The 25,244-nt window shown below is 42.0% G+C and overlaps 1 protein-coding gene across 1 annotated transcript in view; it reads left to right on the top strand.

Moving 5' to 3' along the window:
* Window positions 1-25,244, top strand: part of LOC139564976 (copine-9-like) — a 186,969-nt gene that overhangs the window by 66,708 nt on the left and 95,017 nt on the right. Inside the window, exon 4 of the mRNA XM_071384933.1 lies at window positions 5,475-5,578. Within this exon, the coding sequence (XP_071241034.1) occupies window positions 5,475-5,578 (104 nt within the window). The remainder of the gene's footprint in view (window positions 1-5,474; window positions 5,579-25,244) is intronic.

Raw genomic sequence — 25,244 nt, 5'->3', positions numbered from 1 at the left:
GAAATAAATCCACAGGTACACCTCTAATTGACTCAAATTATGTCAATTATCCTATCAGGAGCTTCTAAAGCCATGACATCATTTTCTGGAATTTTCCAAGCTGTTTAAAGGCACAGTCAACTTAGTGTATGTAAACTTCTGACCCACTGGAATTGTGATACAGTGAATTATAAGTGAAATAATCTGTCTGTAAACAATTGTTGGGAAATTACTCTTGTCATGCACAAAGTAGATATCCTAACCAACTATCCTAGCCAAAACTATAGTTTGTTAACAAGAAGTTTGTGGTAGGTTGAAAAACGAGTTTTAATGACTCCAACCTAAGTGTATGTAAACTTTCGTCTTCAACTGTATGCCTAAAATTCTAAATCAAATAGCTAAATGATCCATGGCATGACCATCTTAAATCTTATATGTAAGCTTACTGCCCTCCTCAACTTTTTAAGTCACCAACCGCCACTGGCTGAATTATAAACGTTTGATTTTTACTCTTCCCAACTTTATTTTCTATTCACACGTTATAAAATAACCTGGCGCCAGCTGAAAAGTTACTTCTCTGTGAACGTTTCACTGAGTTTCCACCCTTTAATTTCCCATAAAAGCATGATGAGCTCCTCAGTTTTTCTCTCAATCTATTTTCCAACACTATTTTAATAAATAAATCCATCTGGACAAAGGTTGGAGCCGAGCCTGGACTTCACCATATGCCTCAATTTCCAAGTCTGCTGCCCTCCTTACCTCAGGCCATGCTGCGGTGCAGTTTAATCACTGTGTGAAAGATGCCCACTATGGCTACCACTAGAGCTACTGTACTGCTCTCTCACCCGTAAGAAATATGGGTCTCACCACCCTGGGTTGTGTTCATGAGCAGGCAACATTTTAAAACATTTTGCAACGCGAATCAAAAATAGGCATTTCAGGTTAGTCCCTCCCCGTTTCAGGATGTTTTCTTCCGTTTGATGCCAGATTAACACAGAAGTGTAGATAGGTAGTAGAGGATGTGTGGAGGTAGTGTGGAATTGTGAAAGTTGGCTCAGGGGATGTTTAGATGCAATTAGGTTAGCAGCAGAGATGTAATTTTTTGTCTCACGATATGGAACAAGATAATTAGTATTAGTTTCACCAGCAGCTCTGCAAAGCCAAGTTGACTACAATCCAAAGCAAGTTAAAACAATGTCAAGAACAATCCAAAACGCACAGGAACAAGTTTTTGGACCAGAACGACAAAGCCTTCAAAGCCGCTTATTCCTTGTTGAAGTGTGTGTGTTCGTGTGTGTGAGTGTTTTTGTCCATGTGGCAGGCAGGCTGTACCAGGGTGCTTCAAACTCCCCATTTGAAGCCTCTCTTCTCTATCTCTTTCTCTTGTCTCCCTCGACGCTAAAGAGGCTTCATTAGGCCAACTCCAAAGCACCTGACTGCATTCAGCGACACACTGTGGGATGCCACAGCGATGCTAATGATGCTAACCTACTTTCTAACGAGTTCTTTCAGAATAACAATGATTGCTCTCAATTCACGACCCACGGTGAGCGGCATGATAAGTGACATTCGGCGGCCACTCTCATTTTGGAATACATTTTGGATCTCGGCGGTATCCTGTTCGCATGAGCTTCTCTCTCTCCCTGTTTTTCTCTATTTCTCTCTCTTTCTCTCTCCTCCCTCTCTCTAATTCTCTAAATCTCTCTCCCCCTCTTCGCTCCACTTTTGTTCCACTTGCAGTCAAGATGGTTCATTATGGAGAGAGACTGAATAGAGAGACAGACAAACTTTTCCACTGATTACCTCGAAGGCGCTTTTCTTCTTCTCTCGTTGTCGTCGTACCCGGTGGCTCGTACTGTGATTCTGTAGAAGGAGCTCCGTGCAGCACTTTCAAATCAGACATGTTAGGACAATGTTGTCTTATGTTATTCACTGTGTGACAAGCAGCATAACAAATTGAAAGTGGGCAGGTGATGCATTGTGAGTCTCAGCTGTCACTGGAGATATGAAACATCACCAACTTCATAAACGGTGTAGGTAATACATAGCTTACGTATTAAACGACATGGAGAGGTAGTGTCTTGAACTATGAGGGGTCATTTGACAGACCACATAACAGTTCCTCTTCGGAACGTGTCTCCGTTGGCGCCCGCTCTCGGGGGCAGCAGTATGATATCAACACTGCTTCATGCTCGTCCCAAAGGCTCGTCCCTAAGATGGTGCCATACTGGATGGCTGCCATTTTGTAAGCTCTGACCCAACTTTGCTATTGTGTGATTATTTTGTTGTTTATTTTTACTTTATTTTCCCGAAACGTATCCGCTAGTATTTATTTTAGCTGACAATAACTTCAGATCAGCAGTTACTTACCCCAATTCTAGCTTCAACTTCGACTCATCTGCCCTGGGCTCTGTAATTCCGACCCAATTATTGGGCTACCCGGCATTGCAGGGGTAAGGGGGGGGGGGGGTCCTGGTGAGATGGAGGCGAAGGGAAAACCGGCCACCTCTTCCCTCCATTCTACTGGCCAATGTACAGTCACTCGATAATAAGATGGATGACCTCCAATCGCAGATTTGCTACCAACGGGAGTCTCACCTGCAATTTTCTTGGCTTTTCTGAAACATGGCTCTTGGACAAGATATCCCCCATGGCTATCCAACTCGATGGACTCTCCATTCACCACGCGGACAGGACAGTAGAGTCGGGGAAATCGGGGGTTGTGGGGGGGGGGGGGGGGTTGCCTCTACATCAACACCAACTGGTACGCTAACTCCAGCTCAGTGGAAGTGTCGACCCGCTGTTCACCAGTCTTGGAATACCTGATGGTCAAATGTCGACCTTTCAACCTCCCGAGGGAGTTTTAAGCTGTTATCGTGACTGTTGTATACATTCCATCTCAGGACAAGAAAAATAACACGCTGGCACTTAACGAACTGTATTAACAAGCAAGAAAACCTACATCCAGAGGCTGATTTTCTGGTTGCTGGAAATGTTTATTCCGCGTCACTAAGACAGGTGATGCCTATCTTCCATCAACACGTCTCTAATGCCACCAGGGGCCGATAAAGTCCTAGACCACTGTTTTTCTATCCACAAGCAAACATACAAGGCCCTCCCTCGTCTGCCGTTCGGCAAATCAGATCATGAACCCGTACTCCTGCTTCCTGTTTACAAGCAGAAACTCAAACAGGAAGTACCTGTGACTCGTTCCGTTGAGAAATGGACATCAGAATCAGATATTATGCTACAGGACGGCTTTGCTAGCGCTGATTGGTATATACTGTATTTCGAGACTCCGCCAATAACATTAACAAGCTAACCACCTCCGACACTGGCTTCATTAGACAATGTATTACGTTTGCCTCACGCACACACACACACACACACTCTATCATCTGCTCACTCACACATAATATGCACATACTGTACATTCATACTGACTCTACATACACTCACACCCACTCACATACAATCTGCTGCTACTCTCTTTATCTTATATCCTGTTGCCTAGTCACCTTACCCCTATACATATCTACCTCCATCACTCCAGTATCCCTGCACATTGTAAATATGGTATTGGAACTGACCCTGTATATAGTATGCTTACTTACTTACTTATTGCGTTCTTCATATTACTTCTTGTTTCTTGTGTGTTTTCTCTAGTATGACATTGTTATTGATTATTGCATTGTTTGGTTTTAAGTTTTGAGTTAGCAAGAAAGGCATTTCACTGTACTTGTGCATGTGACATTTAACTTGAAACTTAAGGACCCACGCAGTTGTTAATTTATAGCGCGCGCACACACACACACACACACACACACACACACACACACACACACACACACACACACACACACACACACACACACACACACACACACACACACACACACACACACACACACACACACACACACACACACACACACACAGTATATACACTGAGTATACAAAACATGCTCTTTCCGTGACATAGACTGACCAGGTGAAAGCTGTGATCCCTTATTGATGTCACTTGTTAAATCTTCTTCAATCAGTGTAGATGAAGGGGATGAGACAGGTTAAAGAAGGATTTTTAAGCCTTGAGACAATTGAGACATGAATTGTGTATGTGTGCCAATCAGAGGGTGAATGGGAAAGACAAAAGATTTAAGTGCCTTTGAACAAGGTATGGTAGTAGGTACCAGGCGCACCGGTTTGTGTCAAGAACTGCAATGCTGCTGGGTTCTTAATGCTCAACCGTGTGTATCACGAATGGTCCACCACCCAAAGGACATCCAGCCAACTTTACACATCTGTGGGAAGCATTTGAGTCAACATCGGCCAGCATCCCTGTGGTACGCGTTCGACACCTTGTAGAGTTCATGCACCGATTAATTGAGGCTGTTCTAAGGGAAAAGGGCAGGGATGCAACTCAATATTAGGAAGGTGTTCTTAATTAATGATTGGCATACTCAGTTTATATACTACAGGGCCACGCTCCTTCTGAGTATCGACTGTCTTAATAAGCAGTGAGGGATGAAACGAGTGATGCAACTGCAAGTCAAAAGCCGCCCTCTCTGACATCTCTCCCTCCCCCGCCCCCCCGCCTCCTCTTTGCCACCGCCACCACCCTTCTTCCCCAACCACCTCGACACCTCCTGACGCTCATACCTCACTACTTGTCATGTCATCCACTACGCTCGGCCCACGCACGCCCACATGCACACACAAATACGGAACAAAGCGACAGGAAGAGTTGTCTTATAAATCTATTGACTTTGCTGCTCTTTCATGCTGCTGAGATATGAAATGAATTCAAATCTGTAGATCTGTCCTTTATGGATGACACTTTTGAGTACAGCGTATTTGGACACCGGTCATCAATCTTACAAGTTTCCATCAATACCAGCTACATGCTACAGCACTTCTTGCTTCTCTCCTCCCACCTGTTTGTCAGGTGTTGTGGCAGAACACAGATCATTAGCTCTTCTCTGCTGCCAGAGAGCATGATGGGACATTGGGACAGCGTATGCACATTTCCCAGCAAAGCGGCTCACTTAATATTTAGTTTCGTAGTGCAGCAACAAACTTTGTGATTTGATATAACACAAAAATACATAAGTTGCTCCAGCCAGAGACAACAACAAAAAAATATAGAGGATAAAACACAATAAAGCCTGAATGCTGAAGTCAAGGACTGAATCCATTTCTAGGAGAAGCTGAGAGAGCACTGATTGATTACTATGATAATCAATGATTATTCTGGTTTGACACGTGAGTGGAATTCACTCCCCATTCGTAACCACACTAAGGGTGTTGGATATGTGCTGCAGGCGGCAGCTTTACTAGCCAGACCAGCCTCAGGCACAATTATTTAGGCATTCTGAATATGTTTTCAAGCCATCAAGTGACGATGATGATGTGACCTCTTACAGTATTGACTCATTTCTCTCTTTCTCTCTTCTTCTCTCCCCCTCCTCCTCCCTCCATCGCCCATTCCGGAGCAGTTTGGCCGAACGGAAGTGATTGATAACACGCTGAACCCGGACTTTGTGCGGAAGTTTGTCCTGGATTTCTTCTTCGAGGAGAAGCAGAATCTTCGCTTTGATGCGTAAGTGGAGACCTCGTTTCACTCTTTCCCTATATTCCATTCCTCCTCTCGTTTTCCTTCCCCTCCTCTCTTGTATACTCCTGTCCATCAGACAATGACTCTAGAGGTATCATTAGCAATGTTCACTCCTCCACTCTTCATAATCTCTTGATTTACTAAAGGCCCAATTCAATCAAACCAGGGTCGTGTTCAGTTGGGCACATCGTAGAAAAACTTTTTGCAACAGACAATGAAAATCGGTGTTCTTATTAGACAAGCACAGGTAGTACATCCCTGTTTCACTCGATAAGAAGACATGTAGACCAGTATGATCCTCTCACCTCTATGTACCACTGTACTTATGACATTTACAGCATTAACATAATTTTATTGGTTAAGAACGTTGAATCATAAGCGCATTCTTGCAGCATTTTGCAGGACATTTACTTTTTGACTTATCTGGAAAAGTCTGATCTACAAAGTTAGGTCCCTATAAAGTTAGTCAACAAACTACTTTCAATCCCAACACCAACATTATAGCTCCCATTTGCCTCGAATCCACTCCCAGCTCTCTCTCCACTGAGAAGGCAGTGGACAGTAGAAGCCAGGGTTGGAGGGAGTTGCGGGCTGTTGTGGGATGTTACTGTCCAAACTTCACTTCTCCCCCAGAGAAGGGGGGATCGATAGCCTCAGCAGGAGGCCGGAGGAGGAGAAGAGCAGAGGCCCCAGCGTGGGGCAGGTTGAGGTAGCCGGGGCCGAACCACCCCCAGATCTGTCACATTGATTAGACTACACACACACACACACACACACACACACACACACACACACACACACACACACACACACACACACACACACACACACACACACACACACACACACACACACGATCAATACCGCCGTCAAAACACCAACCGATCACCACTGCCAGATCCACCACGCAGACAGAAAGCATTAGTCAAAGAAGAAGAAGCAAATAATGTAACAGAAGGTTGATACCAGTGTAGTCGGAAGGCATACAACAGCGGTTGCTGTATTTCGTTCAAATCTTGTCAAGCAGGAGGAAGAAAGACAAACATTATTTTAAGAAAAAATGATCTTTGTTATAAGATGAGGAGCCGACACAAGATGCGCTTTTAAAGAGAGTTGGATATAAAAAAAACTGTACTCTTCAGAATCAGAATTGCACAAAGTCACATGGATCCTAATAACATCAGGTCTTCCTCTACTGATTGAAAACCTCACACTATTGTCCACTGTGCAGGAATAGATTGAAGAGGGCTTCATCAGTCTTTTCCTAAATTGAGTGATGGGGGTTAGATGTGCGGGAGGTGAGTGTGGGGGTTGTGTTGGAAATATTCTCCTCTCCATGGCAAGAGGAAGGAGTGGGACGAGCCCTATCAGAGAGGAGTGAGAACAAACACTTTACACCAGCCTTGATCCTGCTCCCATTGATTGACACGCAGTGATGGACACACACACACACACACACACACACACACACACACACACACACACACACACACACACACACACACACACACACACACACCACACACACACACACACACACACACACACACACACACACACACACACACTAGGCTATATACACCATCTACAGTTATTATTACATACAGTGAACTTTATATTATGTACATCATTTCAGGATTTTCTGTCCGTTTGGCATCTCCACATGACTTGTTAGTCATAATCTCTAGCAAATGACTCCCTAGGGGTTGTGTAAATCCATGTGTGCAGTGTCCCTAATAGGACAGATCTTTGGTCTGGGATTGGAAGAATTTGGTTCATTACCTAATTGGGTGTGAACAGTGATCAAGTGAGTCTGGTAAAAAATGCATGACACACACATGGAAAGCCAGGTGCACACACAGAAAAAAAACACACACACACACACACACTGCCAAGCACATCGACACATGCTGCCAACACACATAAACACATATGCCACTGTCACACATACCACAGTCAAAATTCAATATACTGTAATTAGAAAATAACGGAATTTCAAAGTCCTTGTATTATTTTTAGGACAGGATAGGAGCAGAAGAAGGGAGACAACAACGTAGAGGGAGCGGAAATGCGTAGGGTTTGTGCAGGGATTGAATCAGGATCCCCGTCAAAAGTACAGTTTATGGTTCCATTGGCGAGAGTGTTACCCACTCAACCAGACATCCCCGTTCAGACTTACCGGCACAGGCAAGTCTTACCGGCACAGGCACATGCACACGTTGAGTTCTCAGGTTTGGCAAACCCCTTCCCCTGGGAAAGCAGCTATGCTTTGAGAGGAGTCCTAGTCTCCTGTGGAAAATAAATCAATAGAGGTGAATTATTCAGTAATACAATTACACACAGACACTCACTCACTCACACACACACACACACACACACACACACAGCACAGCACAAGACTGACTGACACTCTTGGCTGTCACACATTTTCTTTGCTGACAGGCTGATCCGCATCATCTCTGATGTTGTCCTTCACACGATAAAGATCCTCACATTTTTTGGCTCCCGAGTGGCGCAGCAGTCTAAGGCACTGCATTTCAGTGCAAGAGGCGTCACTACAGTCCCTGGTTCGAATCCAGACTGTATCACATCCGGCCGTGATTGGGAGTCCCATAGGGCGGCGCACAATTTGCCCAGAGTTGTCTGGGTTTGGCCGGGGTAGGCCATCATTGTAAATAAGAATTTGTTCTTAACCGACTTGCCTAGTTAAATAAAGGTTAAATAAAAAATAGAAAATGTATATATATTTTTTTACTTCAGACTTAAAACATCTTCAAATGTCACACTTAAAAGTGCAATCTCACTTTTGGCAGCTGAAAACCCCCTAAAGTGGCAACCTGAAGATTCCCTAACAACTGGAGTAAATTCCCTAACAACAGGAGTGACGCTTTACATTAATGAATGTGCCCTAATTAGTGTACTAATGTGGTTTGCTAACATGTGATGGATTGATGGCTCATTAACGGCTAGCGCGTGTGCTACATAAATCAAATCAAAGATTATTGGTCGCGTACAGCAGATGTTATAGCGGGTGCAGCGAAATGCTTGTGTTACTAGTAACAGTGCAGTAAAATGTCAAACAAGGACACAAATAATCAAAAATTTGAAACAAGAAATCAAGAATAAGTGCTACATACAGATGTAGGAGCTTAATTTGAGCCAGTTGGCTTCAGCAGGAAAATAATCCTGCAGCAATTGGAAATGAGAATTATTATGTGGATTATAATTAATGGACATTTTTTGTAGAGCTTTTCCTAGGTATCCGTTTGAGTTTTTACTCTGTTTGTTCAGAACATAACAAGGGGTTGATACATTTTTCGTCAGGGCAAATCAAATGTGACATTTTAAAGTGAAAATTACAAACATTATAAGCCTTTTTAAACCTTGAATACACTACAAGTTTGCTGTTCAGGGAAGTTATCAGCAACAAAAGAGTGATCAGATGAAGATCCTACATCTGTAAGTGCCTGTCGCAAACTACGAAAGTGTGTCACCATATTTACTGCCCCGTGAACTGGAAATGGGGTCAACACAGTAGTTAAAAGGATTAGCCCCTTTTTTTCAATTTTCGCCTAAAATGACATACCCAAATCTAACTGCCTGTAGCTCAGGCCCTTAAGCAACGATATGCATATTCTTGGTACCATTTGAAAGGAAACACTTTGAAGTTTATGGAAATGTGAAAGAAATGTAGTAGAAAAGAACACAATAGATCTGGTAAAAGATAATACAAAGAAAAAACCAACCGTTCTTTTGTATTTTTTTGTACCATCATCTTTTAAATGCAAGAGAAAGGCCATAATGTACTATTCCAGCCCAGGTGTAATTTAGATTTTGGCCACTAGATGGCATCAGTGTATGTGCAAAGTTTTAGACTGATCCAATGAACCATTGCATTTCTGTTGAAAATGTTGTATCAAGACTGCCCAAATGTGCCTAATTTGTTTATTAATAACTTTTCATGTTCAAAATTGTGCAGTCTCAAACAATAGCATGGTATTCTTTCACTGTAATAGCTACTGTAAATTGGACAGTGCAGTTATCAGCCAATATCAGATATGTCTATGTCCTGGGAAATGTTCTTGTTACTTACAACCTCATGCTAATTGCATTAGTCTACGTTAGCTCAACCGTCCCATGGAAGGGACACCGATTCCGAAGATTTTTAACCTGTTCCATCTCGTTTCCGAGTGTATAGTACAGCTCTGAATTTATTCATCAATGTGTGGATTGATTCCCCTATCGAATGAGACTCATATTTCAACTTCAATGACCAGATCAAATGGGCTCATTCTAATATATACAACTCCCTTGGGGTAATCCATGTAGTCCCGTATCTCTATCCATATCTCGAAGCCCTTACAGTACCTCCACAGCACTATCTATCTTCGCTATCTATTGTGATCCAGATGCTAAAAATAATCTCTAGAGGGAAGGGGGTGGTTAAATTATTCATCCACCTCCGCCAGGGGATCTCTCCCTGTTATTGGAGCCACCTCTTGTGACCCCGTATCAGGGAGACCACAGCTGCAGTGCTCCCCTGGGGCCTTGAAGATCCATATCTGGACTATCCTGGAAATGCAATAGGCACCCAGTTTATTTCCACATACCCCCTCGGTCCTCACTTAGGTATGTTGCGCACAGATGGCGGTTAATTCCACCATACAATAAGTTGATATCGATCAATATGTTGATACACAGGGTTGAGAGTAGCCGTCAATAGCCGATATGGCCAGTGTTTCATGAACATGCTAATGATTGAGGAGTGCCAAAAGGTTACAAGATGTGTCACAATAATTACCTTTCTCCGTCACCGAACACGATGAGTCATTATTCTCGGTGGTGCCATTTACGCAAGTCAATGCCCTTTGTCTACCACCACGTCGTGAACATCATAATAAATTGCCTTAAAACATTTTCACTGGTGGTTGTTATCGAATCTAATATCTATACATACTTGCTTTTATTTCTACCTTTCAATCTGATTTGATTTGCAAAGGTAGACAGTGCTGAGAGAAGACAATATCCTTTTCTCTTGTATTTCTAAAGGAATCATTATATAGAAGAAGAAGAAGAGTGGGAGATAGAGAGTCAGTTGCGTCACAGAAAGGCTTCCCACTCTGTTATATCTAGTGTATCACTGTATATCAAGGCACAGGAGAGGCACAGGAAAAATATAAAAGATATATAATACTGTCTATGATGCTCAGCCGTATCCTGTAGATGTTTCAAGATAGGCATGGGGCCCACTGATGTGCGTAACTCCTGTCTTTATTTGCCATACCTTTCCTGAGTTATGAGGATCCTATCCTCAGGTCAATTACCTTGCGTTCCGAGAAGTAGCTGTGTTCTTTTGAAAAGAGAACTCAGCCACTCATCGAGCGGTGAGAACAGAGAAGCGAAGGTACGTCATTCGGCTCTCCCAAGTCAAATGACTTGTCAAAAGTGTAGGGGAGTTCACATAATTTTCTTCCATTTACAGTAGATAATACTGGAAATTACCATGACTGTCTGACGCACAAGTAGAGAAGGATAGAGAACAAAATGGAAGATGAAAGAACTTAGGCTCAGCTGGAATTTTGAAGAAGTTCAGGTCAGAAAGATAGTGTTTTGATTTTTAACATCTTGAGAGTTGGAAGTAACACTATCCTTGGAAGGTTGCCCTCTAGGCATAAAACAGACGCTTTCAATACAATAGTACAGGGGTATCTATCAGATCGATCTCAAGCTACCAGTAGCTCACAGCCCACCTATGAGTAGCTTGCCAAACATTTCAGAGAAGTACATGCATTTTTCACGTTCCACCGTAAACTGTCATAAACAAATCTTCCACCTCTAAAAACAAATCAGACACTGCATGCTACTGGCTAATATCCAACCAAAGCCCAATTTACATTATCCCACCCCTGGTTAGCCACTATTGGTTTAAAAATCCAAACATAACGGGGCCCTAGTGAGCAAATGTAGAAGGTCACGTTTTTCCGAGCTCCTGCTGAAATTGCATTTTTTTAATACTTTCTTTGCGCTTTGACCCATAAATAACTAGGAAACACATCCTTTGAATGAGATGCTTTACTTTGTTCAACTTTTATTTTTGATTTAACGTTCAGCGCAGTCACTGACAAAAGAGAAAATACTAGGCCCAAGACGAGGAGCTCTTCAACAAGTGGGAGCATCGTCTCCTCCCCTCGGGTCGGCGAAAAAATGTACTTCTACCGAGTCAGAAACCCGGATCCGGGAGCACCCCCCACCCCCCACCAGTAAAAAAGCTGAATAGCATAGCTAGCATAGCGTCACAAGTAAATAGTAGCATCTAAATATCATTCAATCACAAGTCCAAGATACCAGATGAAAGATCCACTTCTTGTGAATCCAGCAATCATTTCTGATTTTTAAAATGTTTTACAGGGAAGACACAATATGTAAATCTATTAGCTAACCACGTTAGCAAAAGACACCATTTTTCTTTGTCCACCATTTTTTCTCTCCACCAGTAGCTATCACCAATTCGGCCAAATAAAGATATTGATAGCCACTAACCAAGAAAAAACCTCATCAGATGACAGTCTGATAACATATTTATTGTATAGGATAGTTTTTGTTAGAAAAATGTGCATATTTCAGGTAGAAATCATAGTTTACAATTGCACCCACCATCACAACTCGACTAGAATAAATACAGAGAGCAACGTGTATTACCAATTTACTCATCATAAAACATTTCATAAAAATAGACAAAGCATAGCAATGGAAAGACACAGATGTTGTGAATTCAGACAATATTTCAGATGTTCTAAGCGTTTTACAGCGAAAACACAATAAATCGTTATATTAGCATACCACATGTGCAAACGTTACCCCAGCATGAATCTAAGGCAACGGGAGCGATAACGTTATGATCACCAAAATATATAAATTTTTTCACTAACCTTCTCAGAATTCTTCCGATGACAGTCCTGTAACATCATATTACAACATACATATAGAGTTTGTTCGAAATGTGCATATTTAGCCACAAAAAAACGTGGTTATACAATGAGAATAGTAGCAAAACTGGCCTGAAAATGTCGGGCGCTATTTTTGAGAGTGATCTAGTCTAATCGATAGCTAATCATAAACTTGACAAAAAAATACAGGGTTGACAGGAATCGAAAGACAAATTAGTTCTTAATGCAATCGCTGACTTACATTTCAAAAATTATCCTTACTGTGCAATACCGGGTCCGCCAAGCGAAGCTACACATAACAAAATGGCGATATATGCGTTTAAAATTTTTCAACAGAACAGCGATTTATCATCATAAATAGTTCTTACTGTGAGCTGTTCTTCCACCAGTATCTTGGGCAATGTATCCTTTCTCCGGTCTAATCGTCTTTTGGTCGAAAGATGTCCTCTTGTCCCGTCGAAATGGCCAATAACGTTCGGTATGTACAGGAAACGTGCCCAGCTCATGGAAGAGGGTCACAAATAAATGCCTCAAAATCGCACTAAACGGATATAAATTGCTATAAAACGGTTTAAATTAACTACCTTATGATGTTTTTAACACCTATAACAAGTAAAAACATGACCGGCGATATATTACTGGCTAAACCAAGGCTTGGAAAGGGGTCGGTCCGACGCCCTTCATGCGTCCAGCGCAGGATCCAAAAGAAAGCTACTTCCGGTCTTTTCTGTTTTATACGGGCCCTGATTGCGCAATCAACTCCATTCAAATTGTCACCACTTACTGACATCTAGAGGAAGGTGTAGGCAGTGTTTGTATCCTCATAGCATTCACAGGGACATTAAAACTGACCTGGGACCAGAGGCCAAGATTTCTGAAATCTCACTCCCTGTCAGGGAAAGTGCTGTAGATAGAGTTCTGTTCCACTCAGAGACATAATTCCAACGGTTATAGAAACTAGAGAGTGTTTTCTATCCAATAATAACAATAATATGCATATTGTACGAGCAAGAATTGACTACTAGGCAGTTTAATTTGGCAATGTCAAAAAAAATAAAGTGCTAACAGCACCCCCTATTGACAAAAGGTTAATAGATACTTTAGAAAGCTTATTGTTTGATGGTGGGGAGCTCTGTTATCTGCCATTTTGGTAGATTTTGATAATGTGGTTGCTAAAGCTTTCTTGGTCTTCAGGAGAGCCCCTCTACTTTCCCTCATGATACACATTAGCCCCTAGCTTTCAGTTCTTTTGCTAAATACTTTTGAACGATATCTTACATTTTCATAGGACCAAGCCAAGCCCTTAGAAAAAAGAAACTTCCTAGAACCAAAAGGGTTCTCCTAGAGGGACAGCAAAATAATCCTTTATGAACCCTTTTGTTAAAACCTCATCAGGTCCGAGGACCCCAGCAAATCTGCATTTTTTTACTACTTTTGCATGTCCAGCCATTACCTTTAGCATCACAATGAAGTGTTTTACCATTTTCTTTTCAGGTCAACCGAGGCTACAAGTAAAACGCAAAACCATTTATCATGAACAGTTGCATTCAGATCTGCCAAGGTCTGCCAAGCAAAGACCTGATAAAAATGAATTTAGTACAGAAATGGTTTGCTCAGTGGGAAATGAAATGAATGTCCAACAAGTCAGTGATAACTTTGTGAGTTTGGAATTCGTGACAGCAACTATGTGAGCTTATTTCAGTATTATAGACACTATGTCCTGGAATTTCCTATGATCTATGTAGAAGCTCCTTACCTCCTAACTACTCTTGTGTGGCTGGTGAGTGTCATAGAACAAAACAGATTACATGTAATGTATGTATATGTGAGAATCTACAGATGTTTTTGTGAGAAGACCCTGCCCTGGAACCCATCGGGATCAAGCTCAGCCCTCATTTATCAGACAGACTAATGGTTGGTATCTATGCAGATGCATAAGAAATAGACTAATTCAATGGTACAGACGTCTGTAGCTCAAACACACAACGTAAAAGGGTTAGAAGTCCAAAGTGCACCGGGGATACGGTGGGACTCAAGGAGTTTAAGAGTGAACGCATTCATTGTAACGTTAACACATCTTTCTCTTTATACGTGACTGTGTTTGACAATGTCATTTTGACAGACTCATTTTGACAACTCAATCTTTCTCACCATTTTACACTACCTACAGTTGAAGTCGGAAGTTTACATACACTTAGGTTTGAGTCATTAAAACTAGTTTTTCAACCACTCCACAAATTTCTTGTTAACAAACTATAGTTTTGGCAAGTCGGTTAGGACATCTACTTTGTGCATGACACAAGTAATTTTTCCAACAATTGTTTACAGACAGATTATTTCACTTATAATGATAATGTATCACAATTCCAGTGGGCCAGAAGTTTACATACACTAAGTTGACTGTGCCTTTAAACAGCTTGGAAAATTCCAGAAAATGATGTCATGGCTTTAGAAGCTTCTGATAGGATAATTGACATACTTTGAGTCAATTGGAGGTATACCTGTGGATGTATTTCAAGGCCTACCTTCAAACTCAGTGCCTCTTTGCTTGACATCATGGGAAAATCAAAAGAAATTAGCCAACACCTCAGAAAAGAAATTGTTGACCTCCACAAGTCTGGTTCATCCTTGGGAGAAATTTCCAAACGTCTGAAGGTACCACGTTCATCTGTACAAACAATAGTACGCAAGTATAAACACCATGGGACCACGCAGCTGTCATACCGCTCAGGAAGGAGATCCGTTCTCTCTCCTAGAGATGAACGTACTTTGGTGTGAAAAGTGCAAATCAATCCCAGAACAACAGCAAAGGACCTTGTGAAGATGCTGGAGGAAACAGGTACAAAAGTATCTATATCCACAGTAAAAGAGTCCTATATCGCCGCTCAGCAAGGAAGAAGCCACTGCTCCAAAACCGCCATAAGATGCCAGACTATGGTTTGCAACTGCACATGGGAACAAAGATCTTACTTTTTGGAGAAATGTCCTCTGGCCTGATGAAACAAAAATAGAACTGTTTGGCCATAATGGCCATCGTTATGTTTGGAGGAAAAAGGGGGAGGCTTGCAAGCCAAAGAAGACGATCCCAACTGTGAAGCATGGGGGTGGGAGCATCATGTTGTGGGGGTGCTTTGCTGCAGGAGGGACTGGTGCACTTCACAAAATAGATTGCATCATGATTAAGGAAAATGATGTGGATATATTGAAGCAACATCTCAAGACATCAGTCAGGAAGTTAAAGCTTGGTCGCAAATGGGTCTTCCAAATGGACAATGACCCCAAGCATACTTCTAAAGTTGTGGCAAAATGGCTTAAGGACAACAAAGTCAAGGTATTGGAGTGGCCATCACAAAGCCCTGACCTCAATCCCATTGAACATTTGTGGGCAGAACTGAAAAAGCATGTGCAAGCAAGGAGGCCTACAAACCTGACTCAGTTACACCAGCTCTGTCAGGAGGAATGGGCCTAAATTCACCCAACTTATTGTGGGAAGCTTGTGGAAGGCTACACGAAACATTTGACCCAAGTTAAACAATTTAAAGGCAATGCTACCACATACTAATTGAGTGTATGTAAACTTCTGACCCACTTGGAATGTGATGAAAGAAATAAAAGCTGAAATAAATCATTCTTCTCTATTATTATTCTGACATTCCACATTATTAAAATAAAGTGGTGATCCTATCTGACCTAAGACAAGGAATGTTTACTATGATTAAATGTCAGGAATTGTGAAAAACTGAGTTTAAATATATTTGACTAAGGTGTATGTAAACTTCCGACTTCAAATGTATATCCTCCCTGGACCTAGTGGGTCCATATGGCTTTGCAATATCCTATTAGGACTACAATTGGCTCTCTGACCTGAATCTCATCCAAGGGCCTTGTCACTCACTGAACATGGCAGTCATTTCTCCGGGGATCCCAATTTAGTAGAGGTGTATGTCTTGAAGCATGCAGGGAATTGCCTACTTATCAGCACTATGTACACCATCAATAAAATTTAACTATCAAAGTACCCGATTTAGCTGCCCTTGAAATGGCTTTCGTATTTAATTTAGACTATACCGCGGAGTCCCGGAGGACCTGATCTTGTTAATTACGGTCAAGTCAAACGTTTGGCTCCTGTGTCTTATTGAAGAGCTCCTTCAAAAGGACAAATATATCCAAAGGACCTAGGTGTTGGCAAGTTCACTGTTTCTATTTAGCGCGAGGTAGAGCGCCATCTTCCAAGGTTTAACTTCTAAAAAACACTTTGACAGGAATGAGTGGGTGCAGAGAGAAAGGGAGGGAGAGAGAGGTCCGGCGGAGAAGAAGAAAACAGAACATTCTATATTATGTTCAGCTTAACAGCAAGTGGATTTCCTTTTGTCAAACATGAACAAAAGCCCTTTCAAAGGAACTCGGCATGTTGGCACTTAAGAGAACTCCATGGGGATGACGAGGTAGCCTTGAGGAAAAAAGTGGCAAATTTTCCCCGTGGGTGGAGGAGGGGGGTGGGGGTCAAGGGCGACTTCAGTCCATACAGTCGATCATCTTTTGGAATTCATTACCATCCACTCCATCTCCATATATTTGTCTTTGTCATTCTTGACTCATCCTTCGTATCCATATACACGCTGCTTATTTATTAAACATGATGTTTATCTGTTCTGTGTGGGTTATGTATCAAATCAAATTGTATTAATCACATGCGCCGAATGCAACAGTGATTATCCATAATGGCGCCGGAGGGTATGGCTGCTGTCTTATCGGCTCTTAACCAACCATGCTACTTGTTTTGTACATAATGTTGCTGCTACCTTCTCTTATGACCGAAAATAGCTTCTGGACATCAGAACAGCGATTACTCAACTCAGATTAGACGTAGAGTTTTTCTTCAATGATTCGGACGGGAGGGATATACTACAGACACCTGACCCGGCACAGATCCCCGTCATTCGCTGGAGAAGGAAACAGAGATTTCACGGGGAAAAGATCAGGTTGCCTTGTGAGGATCAGGCAACGAGGGGCTAATCTGCCTTTGCCTTCCGTCCTGCTAGCTAACGTTCAATCGCTGGGAAAATAAATGGGACGAACTGAAAGCACGTATATCTTACCAACGGGACATTCAAACCTGTAATATCTTATGTTTCACCGAGTTGTGGCTGAATGACGAAATTAAGAAACATACAGCTGGCGGGTTATACACTCTATCAGCAGGATAGAACAGCAGCCTCTGGTAAGACACGGGGCGAGGGCCTATGCATATATGTAAACAACAGCTGGTGCACGATATCTAGTCTCGAGGCTTTGCTCGCCTGAGGTAGAGTATCTCATGATACGCTGTAGACCACACTATCTACCTAGAGAGTTTTCATCTGTATTTTTCGTAGCTGTCTACATACCACCACAGACCAATGCTGGCACTAAAACCGCACTCAATGAGCTGTATACTGCCATAAGCAAACAGGAAAATGCTCATCCAGAGACGGCGCTCCAAGTGGCCTGGAACTTCAATGCAGGGAAACTTAAATCAGTTTCACCTAATTTCTATCAGAATGTTAAATGTGCAACCAGAGGGAAAACAATTCTAGACCACCTTTACTCCACACACAGAGACGCGTACAAAGCTCTCCCTCACCCTCCATTTGGCAAATCTGAGCATAATTTTACAAGCAGAAATTAAAGCAGAAAGCGCCAGTGACTCGGTCTATAAAAAAGTGGTCAGATGAAGCAGATGCTAAACTACAGGACTGTTTTGCTAGCAAAGACTGGAATATGTTCCGGGATTCCGGGATGGCATTGAGGAGTACACCGCATCAGTCACTGGCTTTATCAATAAGTGCATCGAGGACGTCGTCCCCACAGTGACTGTACGCACATACCCCAACCTGAAGCCATGGATTACAGGCAACATTCACACTGAGTTAAAGAGTAGAGCTGCCACTTTCAAGGAGCGGGACTCTAACCCGGAAGCTGATAAGAAATCCTGCTATGCCCTCCAACGAATCATCAAACAGGCAGGGCGTCAATACAGGACTAAGATCGAATCGTACTACTCCGGTTCCGATGCTTGTCGGATGTGGCAGGGCTTGCAAACTATTACAAACTACAAAGGGAAGCATAGCCGAGATCTACACAGTGACACGAGCCTACCAGACGAGCTAAATAACTTCTATGCTCGCTTCGAGGCAAGTAACACTGAAACTTGCATGAGGGCATCAGCTGTTCCGGACGACTATGTGATCATGCTCTCCACAGCGGATGTGAGTAAGACCTTTAAACAGGTCAACATTCACAAGGCCGCTCGGCCAGACAAATTACCAGGACGTGTCCCCTGAGCATGCGCTGACCAACTGGCAAGTGTCTCCACTGACATTTTCAACCTCTCCCTGTCTGACTCTGTAATACTAACATGTTTCAAGCAGACCACCCTGTGCCCAAGAACACTAAGGTAACCTGCCTAAATGACTACCGACCCGTAGCACTCACGTCTGTAGCCATGAAATGCTTTGAAAGGCTGGTCATGGCTCACATCAACACCATTATCCCAGAAACCCTAGACCCAATCCAATTTGCATACCGCACCAACAGATCCACAGATGATGCAATCTCTATTGCACTCCACACTGCCCTTTCACACCTGGACAAAAAATAACACCTATGTGAGAATGCTATTCATTGACTACAGCTCAACATTCAACACCATAGTGGCCTCAAAGCTCATCACTAAGCTAAGGACCCTGGGACTAAACACCTCCCTCTGCAACTGGATTCTGGACTTCCTGATGGGCCGCCCCCAGGTGGTAAGGATAGGTAACAACACATCCGCCACACTGATCCTCAACACGGGGGCCCCTCAGGGGTGCATAGTCCGTCCCGTCCTGTACTCCCTGTTCACTCATGACTGCGCGGCCAGGCACTACTCCAACACCATCATTAAGTTTGCTGATGATACAACAGTGGTAGGCCTGATCACCGACAACAATGAGGCAGCCTATAGGGAGGAGGTCAGAGACCTGACCATGTGGTGCAAGGACAACAACCTCACCCTCAACGTAATCAAGACAAAGGAGATGATTGTGGACTACAGGAAAAGGAGGACCGAGCACGCCCCCATTCTCATCGACGGGGCTGTAGTGGAGCAGGTTGAAAGCTTTAACTTCTTATGGCTGCAGGGGCAGTATTGAGTAACTTGGAAAAAGGTGCCCATTTCAAACGGCCTCGTACTCAATTCTTGCTCGTACAATATGCATATTATTATTACTATTGGATAGAAAACTCTCTAGTTTCTAAAACCGTTTGAATTATTTCTCTGAGTGAAACAGAACTCATTCTGCAGCCCACTTCCTGACAGGAAGTGAGATTTCTGAAATCGAGGTCTCTGTTCAAGGGCTTGCCTATAAATGGGCATGATACGTATTAGTATACATGCACGTCATACACCTTCCCCTAGATGTCAAGAGGAAGTGAGAGAAGAAATGAAGTGATTATCTTGGTCTGAGGTGGAATAAATCCTCTTGGAATGACGTGTCCGCCATTTCCTGTTTTCTGAAAAGTGCGAAGTTGGACCTGGAATTGCCTTCTGGAAAGCTGTCGTTATAGGCGAATACTATCTCCGGCTTTGATTTTATTTGATACATGTTACAATATCATCGTAAAGTATGTTTTTTCAATATAGTTTTATTAGATTATTGAAAATTTTTCGGGACGTTAGGCGTGTTGCGTTGTGTCCCTTTGTTCAGGATGGAGAGCTTCGCGCCACTTGGCCAGTGTGCTTGCTAATTCAAGAGGGAAAAACGATGTTCTAAATCCAAACATCGACTGTTCTGGACAAAGGACCCCTTGTACAACATTCTGATGGAAGATCACCAAAAGTAGGACCCATTTTATGAGGCTATTTCATATATCTGTCGAACTGTGCTATCGCTACCGTTTGCCTTGAATCAATGCTGTTGTGTGTTAGCTATTGTAGTAAGCTAATATAACGCTATATTGTGTTTTCGCTGTAAAACACTTAAAAAATCGGAAATATTGGCTGTATTCACAAGATCTTTGTCTTTCATTTGCTATACACCATATATTTTTCAGAAATGTTTTATGATGAGTATTTAGGTATTTGACGTTGGTGTCTGTAATTACTCTGGTTGCTTCGGTGCTATTTCTGACGGTAGCTGTGATGGTAGCAACAATGTAAAACTGATTTATACCTCAAATATGCACATTTTTCGAACAAAACATAGATTTATTGTGTAACATGTTATAGGACTGTCATCTGATGAAGTTGTTTCTTGGTTAGTTTGGTTGGATCTTGGTTAGTTAGGTTGGCTTTGTGCATGCTACCTGTGCTGTGAAAAATGTCTGTCCTTTTTTGTATTTGGTGGTGAGCTAACATAAATATACGTGGTGTTTTCGCTGTAAAACATTTTAAAAATCGGACATGTTGGCTGGATTCAGAAGATGTTTATCTTTCAAATGCTGTATTGGACTTGTTAATGTGTGAAAGTTAAATATTTCAAAAAAATATATTTTGAATTTCGCGCCCTGCACTTGAGCCGGATGTTGTCATAAGTGTGCCGGTGTCGGGCTTGCAGCCTGAAGAAGTTTTAAGTCCCTTGGCGTCCACATCACCAACAAACTAACATGGTCCAAGCACACCAAGACACTTGTGAAGAGGGCATGACAAAACCTATTTCCCCTCAGGAGACTGAAAACATTTGAGATGGGTTTTACAGCTGCACCATCAAGAGCATCCTGACGAGTTGCATCACTGCCTAGTATGGCAGCTGCTCGGCCTCTGACCGCAAGGCACTACAGAGGGTAGTGCGAACGGCCCAGTACATCACCAGGGCCAAGCTTCCTGCAATCTTGGACCTCTATACCAGGCGGTGTCAGAGGAAGGCCCTAAAAATTGTCAAAGACTCCATAGACTGTTCTCTCTGCTACCGCACGGTAAGCGGTATCGGAGCGCCAAGTCTAGGTCCAAGAGGCTTCTAAACAGCTTCTATGGCTACCCAGACTATTTGCATTGCCCCCCCTTCTACATTGCTGCTACTCTCTGTTATTATCTATGCATAGTCACTTTAATTCACTTCAATTACCTTGACACTGGTGCCCCCGTATATTGACTCTGTACCGGTACCCCCTGTATATATCCCCGCTATTGTTATTTACTGCTGCTCTCAATTATTTGCTATTCTTATCTCTTACTTTTTTAAAGGTATTTTCTTAAAACTGAATGGTTGGTTAAGGGCTTTTAAGTAAGCATTTCACTGTAATGAAATTTGATTTGATTTGAAATGCTTACTCACGAGCCCTTAAACTTCTTGACCCTACGGATCCCGTTACCGGGATCATTTTCCTAAACAACCACTGAATTGCAGAGCGCCAAATTCAAATATAATACTAAAAATATTTATAATCATGCAATCACAAGTGAAATATACCAAAACACAGCTTAGCTTGTTGTTAATCCACCTATCGTGTCAGATTTTGAAAATATGCTTTACAGCGAAAGCAATCCAAGCGTTTGTGAGTGTATCAATCAATGCTAGAACCGTTAGCCTTAAACTAGCTTGGTCACGAAAGTCAGAAAAGCAATAAAATGAATCGCTTACCTTTAATAATCTTCGGATGTTTGTACTCACGAGACTCCCAGTTACACAATAAATGTTATTTTTGTTCGATAAATATTCGTTTTATAACAAAAGAACGCCATTTGAGTTGCGCCTTATGTTCAGAAAACTACAGCCTCGTTCCATTCCTGAAAGGCAGACGAAAATTCCCAAAAGTATCCGTAATGTTCGTAGAAACATGTCAAACTTTTTTTATAATCAATCGTCAGGTTGTTTTTAACATACATAATCGATAATATTTCAACCGGACGGTAACCTATTCAATAAAAGAGAGAAAGAAAATGTCGAGCTACCCCTCTCGCCCGCAGGAACTAATCAAACGACACCTGACTCGTTTTGAAAAATCTCGCTCATTTTTCAAAATAAAAGCCTGAAACTATGTCTAAAGCCTAGTCACAGCCTGAGGAAGCCATTGGAAAAGGAATCTGGTTGATACGCCTTTAAATGGAAGAGGGGCAGGCAACAGAACAGGGATTTAAAAGAAAAGAAAGCACTTCCGGGTTGGATTTCCTCAGGTTTTTGCCTGCAGAATCAGTTTTGTTATACTCACAGACAATATTTTGACAATTTTGGAATCTTTGGAGTGTTTTCTATCCTAATCTGTAAATTATATGCATATTCTACGATCTTGGCCTGAGAAATAGTCTGTTTACTTTGGGAAGTGACTATGCGTAGATCATAAACAGAGAGTAGCAGCTGCGTATGTGAAGAGTGTAAAATAATGTGTGTGTGTGTGCGGCGTCAATGTGCATGTGTGTGGTTTGTGTCCGTGTGTTTGTTTGTGTGTTGGAGTGTAATAAATAATATAGTTTCGTATTCATGCACAGCTGTCAAGAGTAACACATCTCGACATTTGATTTCACTGTATGACAGAGGTCGGAACCAAAATAATAAAGAACCATTATTTTTATTGTTCCGTTCCACTGTTTTGACCAGCAAAATAAAGTTCAGAACCCGTTCACCCCCCAAAAAGATCTGATTTATATCGTTCCTTTCTGTTCCGGATTTTTTTTATTTTTATTACATTTAGCTCAACATTAAATTACTTCACCAATGGATAGAGCAGCTTGCTATGAAGCGGGCGAGCTATGTATTGTACATGCATTGGACAGTCAAGTGTAGTGTATGGTGCGACATGCGCCTGAAATTTTGCAGGTGATGAGAGCGCTGGGCATCTTGTTTTTATGACATGCATTATCTGAATTAGGCCCACAGATTTATACCTACTGAGGAGCTGATTCTATGAACTAACTTTGAACTTTGAACCCTTGATCATGACTCTCAGTTCCATTACATTACACATAATGCCGCCTCGAGTTTTCCTGAGCTAGCTAACAAGCTTGTGTGTGCAGAGCGGCTCCAGAATTAAAATAAAAACGCGTCTTACCTTTTTGTAGTTAATAAATCCACTTTGAAACGTGATAACGATAGTATCCTTGAAAAGTTCGGCCATTGTTCTCTAATAAAAAAAATCTCTCTCCCTAATTTCTCAATCACGCCTGTAAGGTCAGTAGCTACAGTAGACTATGCATGCAGTAGACCGTGTTTCTACATCTGCATTGCTTGCTGTTTGGAGTTTTAAGCTGGGATTCTGTATAGCACTTTGTGACATCAGCTAATGTAAAAATGGCTTTATAAATACATTTGATTGATTGATTTGACTATGCACTGTTTTTTGTGGGACATGAAAAAAATGCCCGGAATGTAAAATAACGTTATTAACCAGTTCCCATGTTTTTCAAATAACGGTTCTGTTCCAGAACAGTGTTGTGACGTGACTATCATTAACCTCTCCTGGGTACGTGAGACGTTAGCGTCCCACCTCTTCAACAGCCAGTGAAACTGCTGGGCGCCAAATTCAAATACAGAAATATTCATTATAAAAATTCAGAAAACAAAACATATTTAAACATAGGTTTAAAGATTAACCTCTTGTGAATCCAACCACGGTGTCAGATTTGAAAAATGCTTTACGGCGAAAGCATACCTTACGATTATTTGAGAACATAGCCCAGCAGACAAATCATTACAAACAGTAACCAGCCAAGTAGAAGAGTTACACAAGTCAGAAATAGAGATAAAATTCATCCCTTACCTTTGATGATCTTCATATGGTTGCACTCAGCAGACATTCATTTACTCAATAACTGTTCCTTTTGTTCGATAAAGTCTCTTTATATCCAAAAAACGTTTTTTCAGTAATCCACAGGCTCAAACGCAGTCAAAACAGGCAGACAAAAAATCCAAATTGTATCCGTAAAGTTCATAGAAACATGTCAAACGATGTTTATATTCAATCCTCAGGTTGTTTTTAGCCTAAATAATCGATAATATTTCAACCTTAAATCGGCCGGCCCATATGTATGTTCTGGCTTGAGGTATTCAGTAATTCACCCTTACACGCTGACTTCATCAGAGAAACTGTCACGTGTGCTCCCTCTCCGGCCTCTAGGTCACCAGGCTGCTCGTTATGGCGCACACCTGTCACCATCATTACGCACGCCTGCGCGTCGTTAGACTCACCTGGACTCCATCACTTCCTTGATTACCTGCCTTATATATCACTCCCTTTGGTTCCTTCCCCAGGCGTCATTGTTTCTGTTTCTGTTTCATGTATGTGCGTTGTTCGAGGTTCTTGGTTTGGATTATGTTCTGTTTATTTTATTAAAACACTCACTCCCTGAACTTGCTTCCCGACTCTCAGCGCACATCGTTACAGAAACAACACCGGAGGCAACAATAGTATCTTGTTCAAATTGACACAGAAGCACCTCAACAACAAATCTTGCTACGGCTCTAATGGTGTCTAACATAATCTGCTCCTCAATTCATATAGACTGAATTCAACATCAAGGCCTCATTCTATCTTAGATTCCTCGCACGGGGCTCCAATATGCCGTGACGTGACTATCATTAATCTGTTGACTGTTATTTATGGAATCAAACTAATTATGTTTAATTGTTACTCGATTAAGTTATACAGATATCTCTTACATCAATAACAGTAAATTATTAATTATTACCTCATCAGTCTCATTCTGAATGTTGCATAATCCGTGGATCTGCAAGAACCCTAGCCCTTTAGAA

Source organism: Salvelinus alpinus, chromosome 2 (assembly GCF_045679555.1).
Source record: "Salvelinus alpinus chromosome 2, SLU_Salpinus.1, whole genome shotgun sequence".
Classification (NCBI taxonomy): domain Eukaryota; kingdom Metazoa; phylum Chordata; class Actinopteri; order Salmoniformes; family Salmonidae; genus Salvelinus; species Salvelinus alpinus.
This window is presented reverse-complemented; position numbering and strand designations above follow the sequence as displayed.